Source organism: Stegodyphus dumicola, chromosome 7 (assembly GCF_044657685.1).
Source record: "Stegodyphus dumicola isolate Sdum_Otavi_A_Nest chromosome 7, ASM4465768v1".
NCBI lineage: Eukaryota > Metazoa > Arthropoda > Arachnida > Araneae > Eresidae > Stegodyphus > Stegodyphus dumicola.
The window spans coordinates 152,350,605-152,367,204 of NC_140774.1; the positions used below are offsets into that span (position 1 = coordinate 152,350,605).

General features: G+C 33.3%; 1 protein-coding gene across 2 annotated transcripts in view; it reads left to right on the plus strand.

Moving 5' to 3' along the window:
• LOC118201987 (uncharacterized) overlaps nucleotides 1–16,286 on the plus strand; it is a 28,650-nt gene extending 12,364 nt beyond the window's left edge. For both annotated transcript variants that reach the window (XM_035374139.2, XM_035374138.2), the window contains exons 3-4: nucleotides 4,520–4,846; nucleotides 14,515–16,286. In XM_035374139.2, the coding sequence (XP_035230030.1) occupies nucleotides 4,520–4,846; nucleotides 14,515–16,187 (2,000 nt within the window). In that variant the 3' untranslated portion in view covers nucleotides 16,188–16,286. The remainder of the gene's footprint in view (nucleotides 1–4,519; nucleotides 4,847–14,514) is intronic.
• Nucleotides 16,287–16,600: the final 314 nt, after the last annotated feature.

Below are 16,600 nucleotides of genomic sequence, written 5' to 3' on the forward strand. Positions count from 1 at the left end.
TCCGATCGTAACATTCTTTATGACATATCTACTTATGTTCCTCGTCCATTTGTGCCAAACTCCTTTTGCATACTCATCTTTAATCATCTGCATAATCTATCATATCTAGAAATTGCAGCTACTATGAAACTCATCTGTTCTCATTATGTATGGCCCTATATGAATCCTCATATAATAAATTGGGTGAAATCCTGTGATTCTTGCCAGCGATCGATAATAACCAGACACACTTAAACCACCATTGGGTACATTCTCTCTTCCTGATGCATGTTTTTCACAAATGCATATGGATATTGTTGGCCCGTTACCGCCATCAGAAGGCAATATATATCTTTTGACTTAAATAGATAGATTTTCCAGATGACCTGAAGCCATACCTATCCCCAATATGAAAACGGAAACTAGTTGCAGAACTATTTTCTACTCCTGGATATCTTGTTTTGGCTGCTCATCGGTTATAACAACTGACCATGGTTCTCAGATGAGATCCACAATGTTTGCTGAGTTTACTCGCATTTTGGGAACAAACAGAAAATCAATGACAGCCCATCATCCAATGTCAAATGACATTGGTGAGCAATTTCACCGGCACCTAAAATTGTCTCTCGAGGCTCAAGAGAACAATAACTGGACAGAAACACTTCTAGTTGTTTTGCTTGGCATCCGGATGGCAATTAAGGAAGATATACCAACATCTTGTGCAGAACTTATGTGTGGCACAACACTCGGGCTGCCTAAAACATTGATAACATCATCTACGATATCTTCATGCAACACTCGATTCATCACCAATCTTTGACATAGAATGCAGCAATTAAACCCTATAGTGGCATCTGCACATTAAGATAGGTATTTTGTAAGTCTGCACCTAAAATCGTGCACACATGTATACTTACGTATTAATCGAGTCCTGCCATTGTGCCAGCCGTATTCAGGTCCGCACAAAGTCATCAAGAGAACTAACAAAACTGTCACAATTGACATAAACAGTGTTAAATCAATGGTGTCCATAAACCATGTGAAACCGGCCTATTTGTTCTCAGATTGATTTACCTGAGCCGAAATCAGATAGCGACTTGAAGACACAAACTGTCGCCAGATCAGGAAGACGTGCACTTTCCTAAGAAACTTGCTTCTTACATTACAATTTAAAAAAATGTTTGAAATTTAATTTTTTCACATATTTATTAATATTTTACTTTTTATATGTGTGCATTATTAACTGTTCATAATGTTGAATCACATTTTGATTTTTCTAATTTGATATCCTATTTTTGAATAAAAAAAATACTCGACAGCACGAATCCTCTTAAATCTTCATCCGATGTCGTTCCTTTGAACTGCCATCAAAGGAACTGGGGGTAACTCTGTGGGGGTGATAAGTAGCGCGTCTTGTGTTCCTGAGTGTGTGCCGAAAAAATACGGCAACCTGAGGTAGAAGCGCACAGAGAAAGGAAAGAAAGAGAGAGCTGCTGTTTGAGTAGGAAAAACACCCATATTCAAAGTCTAGAAGTAAAAATTGATTTTTGCTGTGTAATGTGTCTTTTGAAAGTTCTTAATTAATACAGTGAGAACATTTAATGTAATATGTACAACAAGAACTCCTTGGGATCCACAACAAACACTACAGGACCTTATAAGAGGGATTTAAGAACATTCACTTGCTGCACCACAGGGGCCTCAGTCCTGCAATGCAGACTTTTTATATGGGAATTCTCTCTTTAAATCTCCAATGCTGAACCAGGCACTCATCCTCATGTCAGGTCTCAGAGATCACTAATGGGATGCAAACTATAGACTCTGTGCTAACCTGGAGACATGACTAGATGTCATAAAGCTACCTGCCAGTACTACAGGGTCTGGTCATCACCAACATTACTCAGTACATCCAACTAGGCCACTAGTATCTCCGATTCTAGGACTTGACCAATCCCCCTTGGTCCTCCCATGAGTTCTGGAACCACCAAGCTCATGTTTTTATTCCCCGGTACCAAGACAGTCAGGCTATAGATCCTAGCCAGTACAATAAATAACTACCAGGGGGGAAGGCAAAGCAGAAGCAATATGACTGAACTGTTTAAATCTAAAAAAGTTTGTATTTTCAGTCTAAACAGATTTCAGCCATGAAGCAATGTGCAATGACAGTTTTTTTTGTTCAGAAATAGACTAGTATATTTATACTGAAAATAATAAATGCCATTTTTTATTTACAAAATTTTACTTATTTAGTCAGAATATGTTATTTCCTAGTATTGTTCATGTCTATTTATTAGTATGCAACTAATTTTAAAATTATTAGCATAGTTTAACAACCATCACTTATGCAACCTTGGCTGGCATTCTGCCAGTACGCTCATTTACCAAGAGGAGTGTTGACTATAGAACTGTGTGCAGTGGCATAGCTAGGATTCCAGCGTCCAGGGACAGCTGATGAATTTGCACCTCTTTCTGTGTGTTAAGAATGGAAACATTTCATTAAAATATTTCATAGCATCTATTTGGCACCTCCTGGATGCTGCGCCCGGGGACAGATGTCCCCCCTTGCCCTACCCTAGTTACGCCACTGACTATGTTGGTTAAGGATCATATGGAAGTCCTGCATTCTCTGGAAAGATTGAATCCTTTAATAGTGGAAAAAGTATTCCTGTTATCCTGCCGTCATATATCTTTGTGCTTTTTACTTGCATTCACTGAAATAAATGCCAAAATTTTCATTCATTCACTGCTCAGGAATCAAGAAACAATATTTATGTAAATTTTATATGTGTATATATTTTATCAAGATCATTCAAAATGATGGAAGTGTTTTCTTTAGTGGAAATTCTGTTTTATTATAATAGTAATGATTTATTATCATACAATTATATTTTTATTAATTATAATGATAATGGAATAATAATATAAAGATAAATGATTATAACAATTTTAGTATAATTATTACAATTCCTATTACATAATAGAATAATATAATAAGAAGCTGTCTTATTATCCATTGTCTTTCCCCAAAAAAGTATTCATGAGGTGCTGTGTCTCCAAAATATGCAACGCATTTATGTTGCATCCCAGGTCTGTGCACACTTACAGCAGATGAGCACCAGTTTTCATCAAAGGTCACATTTTCACCTTCAGAACTGACTGTCATTAGAGTTTATTTCTGTTGCATTGCTGTAATTGGACTGGGGTTTTTCTGGCTGATGAAAAAGAAAGTGTTGCATTTCTTTAGAAATATTTGCTTTGTCTAAAACAATAGAAAATGCAAAAATCTGCATTCTGTGAAGTTGTACTTATGAACTTTCAAATTTTATGGATGAAAATTTCTGCACCGATGCTGAATTTGTGAAAATCTCCAATTTTGTTTAAGCGAAAGAAAATCATTCTGTACATGGGAAAACAAAAGTATGTGCAATTCTGTGATGTTTTATTAAGCAAAAACTGATTGTTGTGTATATATAGCAACATTGTGCACAGTGCCAAATTGTACATGATGCCAAGTTTCAGCAATTTTTTGTAGTTTTTAAGCTAAAACACGTTACTGTGTACATGGAGAGAAGAGCCAAACAAATAGGTTTAGTGTTTTTATTTTGTATGCTTGTTCCATTTTTAATTTGCTAATTGGTAATGCCAATGTAATTTATGTATTTCTTATTTTTGAAAATGGCATGTTGTCTTTTGCGTCTTAGCTTGGCAAAAAATTAGTTACCAACAGTTAGTGACTTTTGAGGATAGAGATGCAGATAATCAGAAAGTACCTACAATAATTATGATGGTAATTTATTATATTATAACAGCTGATTATTTTGCTTTACCATAAAGTTTGATTGCATATATATATATGTAATTTGAATAATAATACTTATATCAACATTAAATTTCGAGGTCTCTCATATTTTTACTAATAAATAAATAAATGTACAAAATTAAGCACAATGTAATCAAACAGTTAATTACAACTTATGATTCACATAATCTTCATATCAACTGAGTTAAATAAGTAATTTTAGATAAATCTGGGCTTTTTAAATCTTGTGTGAATTAAACAAAGGAAAAAACAACAGAAAAAATCCCTATTGCATATCTATCTGTCCTACATACCACTATCTGTTGAAGGTCAAATTGTATACAGTACAAGGTCTGTAATCCGTACTTGTTGGGAATTCGGCGATTCCGGATTAGGGGTTTTTCCAGATTATAGATCGTTAATTTAAATCTGATAAGATGGCATGCAGAAATTATACAATTAAAAATATGAAACCATAATTTATGAAATAAAGAGCAATTATGATTTAAAGGGTATCAAATTATACAAAAAAAAAGCTTAATATTAATTTGTTTACTTTATTAAACATTTCTTTCAACGCGTGCATGCGTAAAGTTTGTGGCTTTGAGGTCCGGATTATAGATCATTCCGGATAATGGACGTTTGGATTACGAACTTTGTACTGTATAACTATTTTCTGAATTTATTAATATTTATTAGTTTGTAATTTTATATCTAACGAGTTTTAATTCTTTAATCTAGAATTCAAAGCATGGAAAACATTTGTGGAAAAATGCAACAGTAACAGATATATTCGATTATCTTCATCTAAAAGAATAAAATCAGGTAGCAAAGCATACTATTATTGTCATAGATCTGGTGTGCATGAATCAAAAGCAACTGGTAAGAAAATGATAAAAATTCAAGGAAGTAATAAAGTGGGTACCACTTGCCCAGCTTCAATGGTTGTGACAGAATATGATGCAAATCCAGGACAAGTATGGGTAACCTATTGGAAGACACATGTAGGCCATGATCATAAACGAAGTCGAGCTTTCCTGGCTGAAAATGAGAGAGATTTTATTGCCAGTATGTATATTTTCTTTTTACATTTCTGCATTTAATATGTTTATGTTTAATATTAGCAATGTGTATTTGGCTGTGTTCAGTTCTATAAATTTTGACATTGCGACAGTTTATGATGTCCACTGCAGTTGTTTTACAATAAAAGCATTATTCTTTGTTGTTTGTACAAGAGAACTTTTGGTTATCATGTGATATGCGATCTGCTTTTAATTAGTTATTTATTTGTTAGATTGTGCCTCTGAAACACATTCTTAAATTTGGACATGCGATAAAAAAAGGCAAGAAAAAGAAATGACAAAACAACTACCAATTTTAGTGCCAGCAGTAGATCACATACTATGGGATATATGTTAGTTCCATAAGTAGATAATAATTTCATAATAATAATTTTTTGATGAAGCTTTAGAGTTTTAATTATATACCTAGTTCACAAAAGTCCTTATGAAACCATTATTTTCACAATCATCAGTGCAGATATATCCTTCCAGTTACAGAAATATTTTAAGCAATACAAACATTTATGTTTTGCATTTTAAAATTTAAAATGAAGTCAGTCTTGTAAAAATAGTGAACTTTTTATATGATCCATTGTTCTGTGAGGTCCATTTGTGGAAAACTGAACTTTGAGGGCACATTGATTATAAGTTGTAAGAGTTCCAATAATTTGATGGCATTTTATGATGAAAATTATTTCTATTTTGTAAAGGCAATTCATAATGATCCTGATCTCACCTTTTTCCATGTAAGTACAACTCTGAAGTAGTGAAATTCTCTTGAAAAGAAATGTGAAGGAAATAGACAATGAACTGCAGTTAATTCATTTAAGTAATTCTTGCAGAATAGACATTTATTATCAGTTTCTACTAGAAAACTAAAGAATTTTGGGGCTTGGAATGCTTTCTCTTTGCCTCTTTGAAAATCATTCATGGTGAATTGAAGTAGCATATGATTTGGGCCATAAAATCTGAGTAGACTGAGCATCCTTTTTATCAGCTGCTGCTTTAGCAAGTTTGTCAGCTGTGTCATTTCCTGTTGGCCAGTATGAGCATTAAACCCAGTAAGTTTGATATAAAGTTGTTGATATGATTTGCTTAAGTAAATTATGCTTCCAAGGATAAGCAAGAAGTGATTCAGGTTTTGAATGAAATGGATATCATATCCATTTAATGCAGCAGTTCCAAACCTTTTATCTTTCACTTATCCCTTGATAAGATTTTGTTTATAGCATATCTATAACTTTCGTGTTCAAAAGCTATAACCCTCATCCCCTCTAGTATTCCCACAATGTAACTTTTTATTGTGTTATTTTATTGCTATAGAAATTTAATAGATTTCAGTGACAGAGGCTGGAAAAATGTAATCAGACAAAGACTGATTATTGCAATATTTATTCCAAATAATGTTGCAATAACTCATTTTAATGTACTGCCGTTATTTTTAATGTAATGTCATCTGTCATAAAAAGGAAAGGAGTGAGTTGATGAATTTATTGACTCGTGATGAGATGTAAGCCTAAACTGAAAACTCTTAAATATTTTTGGAATTGTACTGTACTGCCATAAAATGCTAGGAATTATAATGTAACATGTTTCAAGATTTGATTTGTAAGAAAAAGTGGTACTAATGCAACTACCTTGACACAATCTGGTGAATTTTAATAGATGAAAAGGTAGAAGTTTTCTTATCAGGTTTCGATTTTCACAACTGTTTTTTAAAAACATTTCTGAACAATTGAAATTAATTACCCACATTATCAACATATAAAAAAAAGTTTAAAAATTTAAATTCCAAATTTTAATTATTAAATCATGGTTATCTGATAGGTTTTATAGATTAAAAATATAAAATGCGTTTTTCGTGAAATCTTTAATTTCTTTATTGCTGTTCTTCTCCACCATGCACACACTGATCTGTTTTCATTAGGAAAAAAAAGGGGGGAATTGCACAGACTGGTCATCTCGCACCAGTTATCTACTAAACACATCTCATCATTATTGTACTCTTCAATTTTGTGATGCTGCATTCCTCCAGAAATTTTAATGCAATTTCTTCCATTGCTGACAAATTCCACAAGTGATACTTTAAAATTGAGTTGAAGGCTAGAAATATCATGATTTGTCTATAAAAGTCTGTGGAGATTACACAATACAACAAAAAGAATGCATACAAAATTAGTAGTGTTGCTTAACTGAAGGATTGTTATAAGCATGATTGCCAGAGTATAGAACATTTTGAAAATTTGTCCAACTTCTACTAAGATGGTTGTGATAATACACAAGTACCAAAAAAGCTCATTGACTTTTCAGTTAAACACAAAATGAATATTACAGCATAGTTTTGCATATCTAAAAATTAAATAAAACTACTAAATGACAACCTTTGAAAGAGAGTCTTGAACTGTTGTTCAAGCTTCATTATTTATGTGACCTTTTAATGTGCGTTCAGACCTAGGCATAAAGCGCATAGAGGCATAGTCATAAGGGCATAAAATACAGGAGACCCATTCACACCTGCGAGAACGATGTGTAAGCCGTGGCCAATGAGAGAAGCTAAATTTGTGCATGCGTGGAATGTCTACAACTTTCTCGCGCTGTTCTCCCGCTCGATTGATTTCCCGCGTTCGCTCTGTTTGTTTTTTTCGTTGTGTCATGGCTTTTTCAGCTCGCCACAAAGTTTTACTGACTCAACAGAATGATCTTTTATCTGCCCTTCTCATTAGCCAAGAGGCAACGAAAGAAGGTAAAAAACGAAAAAGAATGAAATGGTCGAGAGATATTTTTTTGAAAGACCAATATTTGGTTGGCACATATATTTCTGTGCAAAGCAGTATGGAATATTTCTGCATTGTACTGTAGTACTCTCTATACTATAAACATGCACATGCATATTTATATATAAAAAAACCTTCTTCAATTTTTATATATAATTTCTCTTAGGAGAAATATGATATTCTAAATATGCCTAATTAAAAAAAATCTTGAGGATAACTAACAGATAGCCTGTATATAATATTTTTCCATTTTGCAGGTGTGAAAGCAGTTAAGCTAAAAACAGTACTTACCATACATTATTATTATTATTATTTTAATTTTCAATCAAAAGGAACATGTTTCTATGACAGTGAAACATGTGTGCTTAGCACTCCTTATTCACTGTCCCTGTCGATCACTATAGTAGTTTGCTGCACTACCAGTATCAATTATCACTAGTACTAGTATCCCACAACTGGTCACAATGACCAGTAACCACAACTAGTACAATGCTAGGAAACGTTCACCCAACAATGTATTTTATGCTCAATCATTAAATACGTTTTGCTGTGTTGCCAGCTGTTTGTATACACCTATTTCTAATAATTTCCATGTATAAGCCGCACCCCTGAATTTAATTTCAACATATGCTGTCACTTCTATTCACGACCAAATCTCAAAAGTAATTTCACATTGACAAATTTTAGGTACCCAAGTCTTCAAATACATCAAAATTATAAACATTCATACCTTATCTAGGAATATCTACCAGAGAAATAGCATGAATTTAATGATCAAAATCCCATTCAAATGATAGTAATAAAGAGTGGATAATAATAATAAATAGTATTCATTAAATTATAGTCCATGTTATGAATTATGTGTGCTATTCAGTTTCATTAAAAGTAAATTCCTTTCATGGAGAACCTAATTAAAAAACAGAACAGAACTTCAACAGGAGACAAAACTGTCTAGACTCTTGACTGTTTTAAGGATATTTCACTACATTTTTTCCTTCTTGGAATTCATAAGAGCATTTTCTCAAAAGATTAATCTTTTATTACTTATACAAAGCTTACACCATTGAATTGACTATTGTGACTATTCTTAAATAAGTGAAAATAATTTTTTCTTTAAAGTAATATTTTTACTGTTAAAAAAAACAGCAGATTCTTGATATTGATTTGATGTTTTAGTAAAATTAATTCATAAAGTTTGTTTGGAAAGAAAATCAGCATTTGAAGCAAATAGCAATACAATATTTCCAGCTTTTGAATAAATTTATTCTTAAATACAAAAATAATTAAACAGGAAAAAAAATTATAGTAGTAATTTTAAAAAAAAAATTCTATACAGAAAGAAAGTAATAATAATAATTTACACAGAAAAAATAAAATTTTTGCAATCATGCATTTTTTAAAGAATTTTCACAATAAAATGAAAAATATTGGATGGGATCAATCATCTACAGGATCATACACAGCATGCATAATCCTGAGCTTAACTTTTGCTTTACGAGTTTCGTCCATATTTTTCAATATAAATTGAAAAACTCATTAAGAATGCATTAAAAACTCATTAAAAAATGCATGTCATCATTGTAGATTTCTTGCGAGATCAACTCTTTATTTCGTTCGGATACGATTCCAACTCATTATTTCGTTCAGATACGATTACAACTCATTCGGATACGATGTGTTCCATATTTAAAAAAATGTCGGCTTCAATGTGACAGCGAAATCGTCTAAAGAAAGCCGCTTCGTTTTGTCTTCGCTCTGATTGGTCGACGCTTATCCCAAACTCGGCGTAAAGTTAAAAACTTTGAACCCTATGCCACGAGCCCTAAACCAGATTCTGTGACGTAGCAGAGCTGATTGCCTTGGCAACGGAGCTCAGCTTTAACCACTTATGCCCCTTACGCCCTCGTCTGAATGGGGCCTTAGTCTGCTTTATTGAGCTCAACATTTTGAAATCAGAATCAGATTTGGAGATGTAAAATCTTAAAACAGAAGCAACAAATTTTAAGATGAGAATGTTCTTTTACAAGTTCATTGTTTGTAAATGGCAATAAATATTTCAATGCCTAGTCACTTATTTCTTATTTTTTCTAAAATTAGGGTGTTAGGTTTTTAAATGATGCAGCAGATGATTTCATTCTTTCTCTTCATAAAAGCCTGCTCATATAGTATATAAAGAGGATTAGGCTTGTCCTCATCTTCTGCAAACAAAAATCTATAATTTAAATGTTCATAAGAGTATTTTCTTTTCTTTTGAGGAAGATCACTATTTGGTATTTTTCTATTACTGGTTGGCCTGTCTCTTAACAGTAACAGCTTTATACCAACTCTTGATCAAAAGACCCACTGATTCCTTAAAAAAGCTTCACACATTTACAAAATCAGATTTATTATCCATATTAGTTACAATGGTGTGCAAAAATTTGATTTTTAACTTCTTATCCATTTTTATGTAAACATTACTTTAGCAACCCTAAAAGAGAAAATTTTAAAACAAAACTCCACACTCAAATTTGTGTCTCACAATTGTAAAGAAAGAAAGCAGTATTGAAGTTATGGATGGTTGCAAGTTGTCTTACCATATTTATTCGTATATCCCCCCCTTTGCGCTAATTTTATCACACAAAAGTAATGCAAATTATTTGATTTCTGAAGGATAAAAAAATAATAAATTAAAAATACTCAGGGATAAACTATTGTTAACAATATTATTTATTTAAAAGAAACTTATATTGTAATAAGAATGCATAGTAATATTAATATTACAATATGTAATTTCTTCTTTCTACTTCTCCTGTATATTGAATCTTGCCTTGCTCTTATTGCATTCACTGCATCTGCATGGGCTTCAAATCTTTTAATGATGCTCGAACTGTTGTTTGTGCAATCTGCTATGACTTGCAAGTTGCCATCGTCTTTGCCACCATTCTGTCTTCCCTACATGCAGTGATATTTCGAACCATCAAGAACATTAGATATCACCATTGTCTTGAAGCTCTTTGCTATTATTACTCCATCAATCAGAACCCATGTACTAAATCAATGAGCAAATCTATTAGTAAGACAAAAACAATCAAAACGGTGATTCCATTTTAAAATTTAGGGGAGTTTGCTTTTTGAACACCTCGAGGAAGGGGAAAACTACATTAGTATTTAAAAAATTTCATAAACTAGTCAGAAAAGTATGGGAGTAAATATTGTATGCAATGGGGATTGGCAGAGAGAAAAAGAGAATAGCATGGGATGTATAAAAAATCGAGCAATATGATTGGTGGGGACAAAGCTTGTTACAAGAAATTTCATTTCTTTTGTATACATTTCAGTCAGTACACATTATTAGTCAGTATTACATTTCAGTTATAAATCCTAATATCGAAAACCTTGGCAACTGCTTTCCCTTTTATTCCATCATGTAGACTTCTGAACATATTGCTTTTTTTTTTTATGAGCATTTATTACAAATCTTTGTTGTCTTCCACCATACTGATAATTTTTTCATGTACCTGTAACTAACCTATAGCATACCACAGCATTGGAACCACTAATTTAATGCTTTGTTTTTGTAGGTTATATACTTTTCTACTGATATTGATATTAAATTATGTTTAAGTTTAAAAATACTATTGTTTTTATGAAGATGGTTATGCTATTCCTCAGATGAATATCATTCAACATAAAATAAGTACAACCTACATAATCCTCAATTTTTGATCTATCTATATTAAGCTGCAGAGAATCTAGGTTATTGATTTTTCATTCAGAGGTGAATATAGTTTGCAGTTAATTCAGGATGCGAAGAAAAATACCAGAGGTGCACCTCATATTTTTGTCCGTATCACTTTTCAAATAAAAGGAAGTTGCCACCAAATGTTTAAATGCTGTGTTTCTAAAGAAACAGTGTCTCAGTGTACTCCTTTGATCTTGCCAAAAGACCGACACATCAAAATAAATCCATTTTCTCTTGGCACATTTCTTCGGCTGCCACAAACATACATAATTTAAATCACCATCAGTAAATGGTTTTCTTATTGTTCCTAATAAATGAGCAGTTTTTAAGCTGACTTTAATTACTGTTTGATAATAAGTTTTCATTTTTGCGAATAAATTGTGTTATGTTGGAGCATTCATTTTTCGTGAGTTTTAACTGTTGTGTTGCTTGCTTAGTTTGGTAATTATGACATATATTATACTCTTTTCTCACAGCTTTTATGTCTGTATGTAACAAATATAATATTTTGTTTAATTCTGTGACGAAATAATTTACTCTTCATCTTGCTTTAAAAGCATGACATTTGAAGTCCACGTTACATTACCGTGTAATCTTCTTTTCTGTCTCAAGAGTGACATGACAACAGATGTAATAAATATAATTAAAAGAACAAAATATCGCTAGGTGACCTGATTGACAATACCATGTATGCCACTAAAGAAAACTGATAGAACTAGCAATACATGTTCTCCAGCAACAGCAGATAACCAAATATGAATATGCAATGCCAGTAGCATTTGACTTTTGCAAATATTTTTGCTAGTGTTACTGCAGATTTTATGATCCCTTCCATGGGAATTTCAGTGTTCAGTGTTTTTTAATGTTTCCCAGAGATGAGGAAAAGTGCGTACTGCAGTTTTCCTCATCTTCGTTGAACATAGAAAAGCACTGGATTCCCAGAGAAGGTATGCAGCCATTGTCATCTTCGGTGACTAATCTTTTTTATTAAAAACAGTTCACTGTGTAAATGGAAAGAACAACAGTACAGAAAGATGAAAAAGTGTAAGTGTGTTTTGTATAGAAGAAGAATATAAAATGGTAAGTGGCAGTATATGCATCTTTAAAATAGAAATAAAGATTCTCAAACATATCTATCCAAATTTGGCATCTAATTGGCGATTCTTCAGTTGGGGTGTGGATAATCAGAATACAAAAAATGGTAAATTTAGCAGCTTATCTCCCAAAATGTAGTAAATAATCTAGATCAAAGCTAGTATAGGATAAAGCATAAATGGTTCTGATTGCAGTGTCTTTTCAGAACTCATGTTCCTTGTTTTAAAATCGTCTTTTTTTTTTTTTTTTTTTTTTTTTTTAAGAAAAGAAGATGTTTTTATTTTACTAGCTGTTTTGCTGTATTTTAATATATTTTATACTAATATAATTTACATGAATAATTTTTGATACATTGTCATAACATATTTATATATGAGGGTTGGGGCAAAAGTCATGGCAACTATTTTCTTCTTGAAGATATGTGAACGGATCACAAAACGTATATGTGTCGTGTGGAAGTTCTGTAGGCATAGTGTATATGTAGAACAACGGATGGCTCTGTGGTAGCGAGGGCTCTGAAATCAGTCGGTGTGTGCTGTGCGAGATGGAAGTAACCTTTGTTAAGCAGCGCACTTACATCAAAATAGCCGTTCTCCGAGAGAGAAATGCGATGGAATGTCACAGTGAGTTAGTAGAAGCCCTTGAGAATAATGGCATACCATATCCTACAGTAGCACGGTGGATAGGACAGTTTCAGCAAGGACGTGTGTCAACCAGTGATAAGCAACGTTCGGGATGACCGGTGAGTGTGCGGACCGACTTGGGACGTGCTGTCATAGAGCACCTCATGGATAAAGACAGACAATGGACGTTACTGGAGTTAGAGAGGGCAAGTGGCATCGAGAAACGCACCATCCACAGGATATTGCGTAATGAACAGCTACACAAAATCGCTTCCACATGCACTGATGGGAGTTCAAAGGTGGGTGCGCTATGCAATATACTCCGACCACTTTGCATGCTGGCAACAGGACGGCGATCAGTTCTTGTCACGAATAATCACCATCGATGGATTTTGGGCCAGGGCATACGAACCAGAACTGAAACGTCTGTCCGCAGAGTGGCGACATCCTGGATCACCAAGGCAGCAGAAGGTCCATCAGAATCCTTCCCCAGTTAAATTGATGGTCATCGTCACATATGACGTCAAAGGTGTCATTGTTTGTCACTTTGTTCCTCATGGCAGAACAGTGACCACACAGTACTACAGGGACTTCCTGGTGCGATAGGTACGATGTGGCGTTCGGGGTAAATGTCCGGATCTTGTGGACAGTGCAATAATTCTGCATGACAATGCAAGACCACATAAAGCAGAGTGTGTATGGCAGCTACTCCGACGTTGGGGATGGGAAAAATGGAGCATCCACCGTACTCTCATGACCTTTCGCCCTGTGCCTTTGATCTCATTCCCAAGATTAAGGAACCAATACATGGTAGGCTATTTGCAACACGAGAGGACATTGCTAATGCTATGCACCAACAGATGACTTGATTCACACATGGTGCGGCAAATGATGAGGCTGATGGTATTCAGTGCCTCCCACATCATTGGTAGCGTGTGGTGACAGTAGCAGGGGACTACATTGAGGGTCTTTAGGCCCAGGTTTGTCATGTCAACTTTATGTGTATTGTGTTGCACAGTGAAGGCCATATTGCCCTGTATACTACAGTAATAAATTCGTGTGTTATGATATTTCAGTGCTATTCATTGTCCACACATGTAGTTAAGACCTTGTCCTTTCATCTGTATATGTCACATTTTCCAATCGGATTGGTATCTTCAAGAAAAAAAATAGTTGCCATGACTTTTGCCCCAACCTACGTATATATGTGTTTTAATTTGGTCATATAATCATTTGTTCATATAATCATTAATTCCTTGTCATGCTTTTATAATTTCCTCTGCATCTTTTAACTATGTGAAATATGGGTAATGCAAACACATGATATGTGAGATCTATTATTTTATAGTTTAAATAAACTGTTTTCTTTTTTCACTAGTGTTGATGCAATTTATGTTCAAAGTTAGAATTCAGTTATCTGATCCAATCTTCATATTATTTTTTTCCTTTTCTTCCCTAGAAAAACTTGCCATGGGAGTTTCATTCGATAATGTTTTGGATGAGATGATAAATGGTGAAGCAGAAGTGAATTCAGAAGCTCTTCATCCTATCGATAATCCAGATTTGCACAGCATGAAGAGATTTTTGTCAAACTGTTCTAACTATCATCCCGATGACATAGCAAGCGTAGAATTTTTAATCCAAGAACTAGAATTAAGCAGTGAAATGGCCACACTTTATTACAAGCCTCAGGGTGAAGTAGATGAAACCGGACATTTTGAAATTGATGATTTTATGATTATACTTATTTCCTCTTTTCAATTTAAGATGGTGGCAACATTTTATTCAGAAACATTTTGTATTGATGCTGTTATTGGGAAAAATAGATATGATTACCAAGCAGTGATAGTTCTAACTGTTGATGAAAATGCAATTGGTTACCCATTTGCAACTTGTATTACAAACCGTACAGATGTTAAAGCAATGGCTCGTTTTTTTGAGAAAGTTAGGGATAGTCTTAGCGAAGATCTGGAATGCAGTATTTTACTTACTGCTGATATACCTGCAATTATCAATGCTTGGTCAGCGGTTATGGGTGAACCTAAACATCACTTACTTAGCTCATGGCATCTAATTAAAGCGTTACAGAAACATCTTAGAAAAATTAAAATTCCACAATATCGAACACCTGTGTTTCAGTATCTTCAGGTCCTAATTCATGAACCTAATATTGAATGTTTTGAAAAGTTATTAATATGCTTTGAGAGTGACTTAAAAGAAAATCCAAGCACTAGTTTATATTATGATTACTTTCAGAGGAATTATTTCAAACGTGTTAAGCAATGGGCCTTATGCCATCGAGCAGAACTGGGCATAAAAACTAATAAACATTTTGAGGCTTTTCATGAAATTCTTAGGTATATTTATATAGATGGCAAAAAAAATCATCGATTAGACAATTATCTTAAAGCTTTGTTAAAATTAACCAGAGATAAGCTTCTTGACAGAAGGAGTATGTCTTTAAAGAATAAGCCTACTCAAATAAAGCATGAAATGCAGGAAAATCATGCAAAAGGTAGATTAATATCAAAAAGTAAAGTGACAAATGTTTCTGAAGGATCTTACAGAGTAGCATCTGAGCAACAGCTAAATTATTCCTATATTGTTACAAAAGAGAATGTTGATCATTTGACTTGTGATTTGACCTGTACAGCATGCAAAATATGCATTCATATGTATAGTTGTACATGTGTAGATTATTTAGTGAAATTTACTATCTGTAAACACATACATGCATGTATAATATCCACTTGGCCAGATGTTATTGTTCCTGAGAGTTGTGATGAAACATTTTGTGAAGTTAATGATGTTTCTGATGTAGTAACACTCCAGTTAAATGAGAAAGATATTTCCACAATGTCCCCTATTATAAATTTAGCTGGAGAAATAATAGTATCTTCTAATGCTGTAGCTGAAATAACAGAAGATTCCTATAATAAAGTAATTGAACATTTGAAAATAGCAAACAATATTCTAAAAACTGCAATAAGTGGAACACAACAAATTCAATCTTTAGTAGTGCCTAGTGTGTCTGAAATTCCAGACTCTACAGGAGAAATAGAAGTTGCCTCCAAAAGTATTCTAATGTATGATCACACGTATGTTGTTCTTAATGAAAATCTTGGATGTTAATGTAATAAAAGATATTTATGTAATATTTTGTGCCTACGAAGTAGAACTCGGCATTAAAAAATTTAAAATTTCTGTATAATTAAATCATCTTTCTTCATATCTATTTTTCCTGCTTTAACCCCTTGAAGAGCAGTATATAAAATAATTTAAATTGTGGTGAAATTTTGCAAGAACCATAACTTATGGGCCCTAAGGACACAAAATTGAGACTTAAAAAAAATCTACACCGAAATCCTAAATTTTGAGAGCAGGTATATATTTTATACCGGCTGGTATATATATTATACTATATATAACTGGTATATATTTTATACCGGCCAGTATACATATTAGGCTATATATAACTGGTATATATTTTATACCGGCGGCCCTCTAAGACATTTTTTTCAGGTAGCTGCCAATTGTTAATTTTT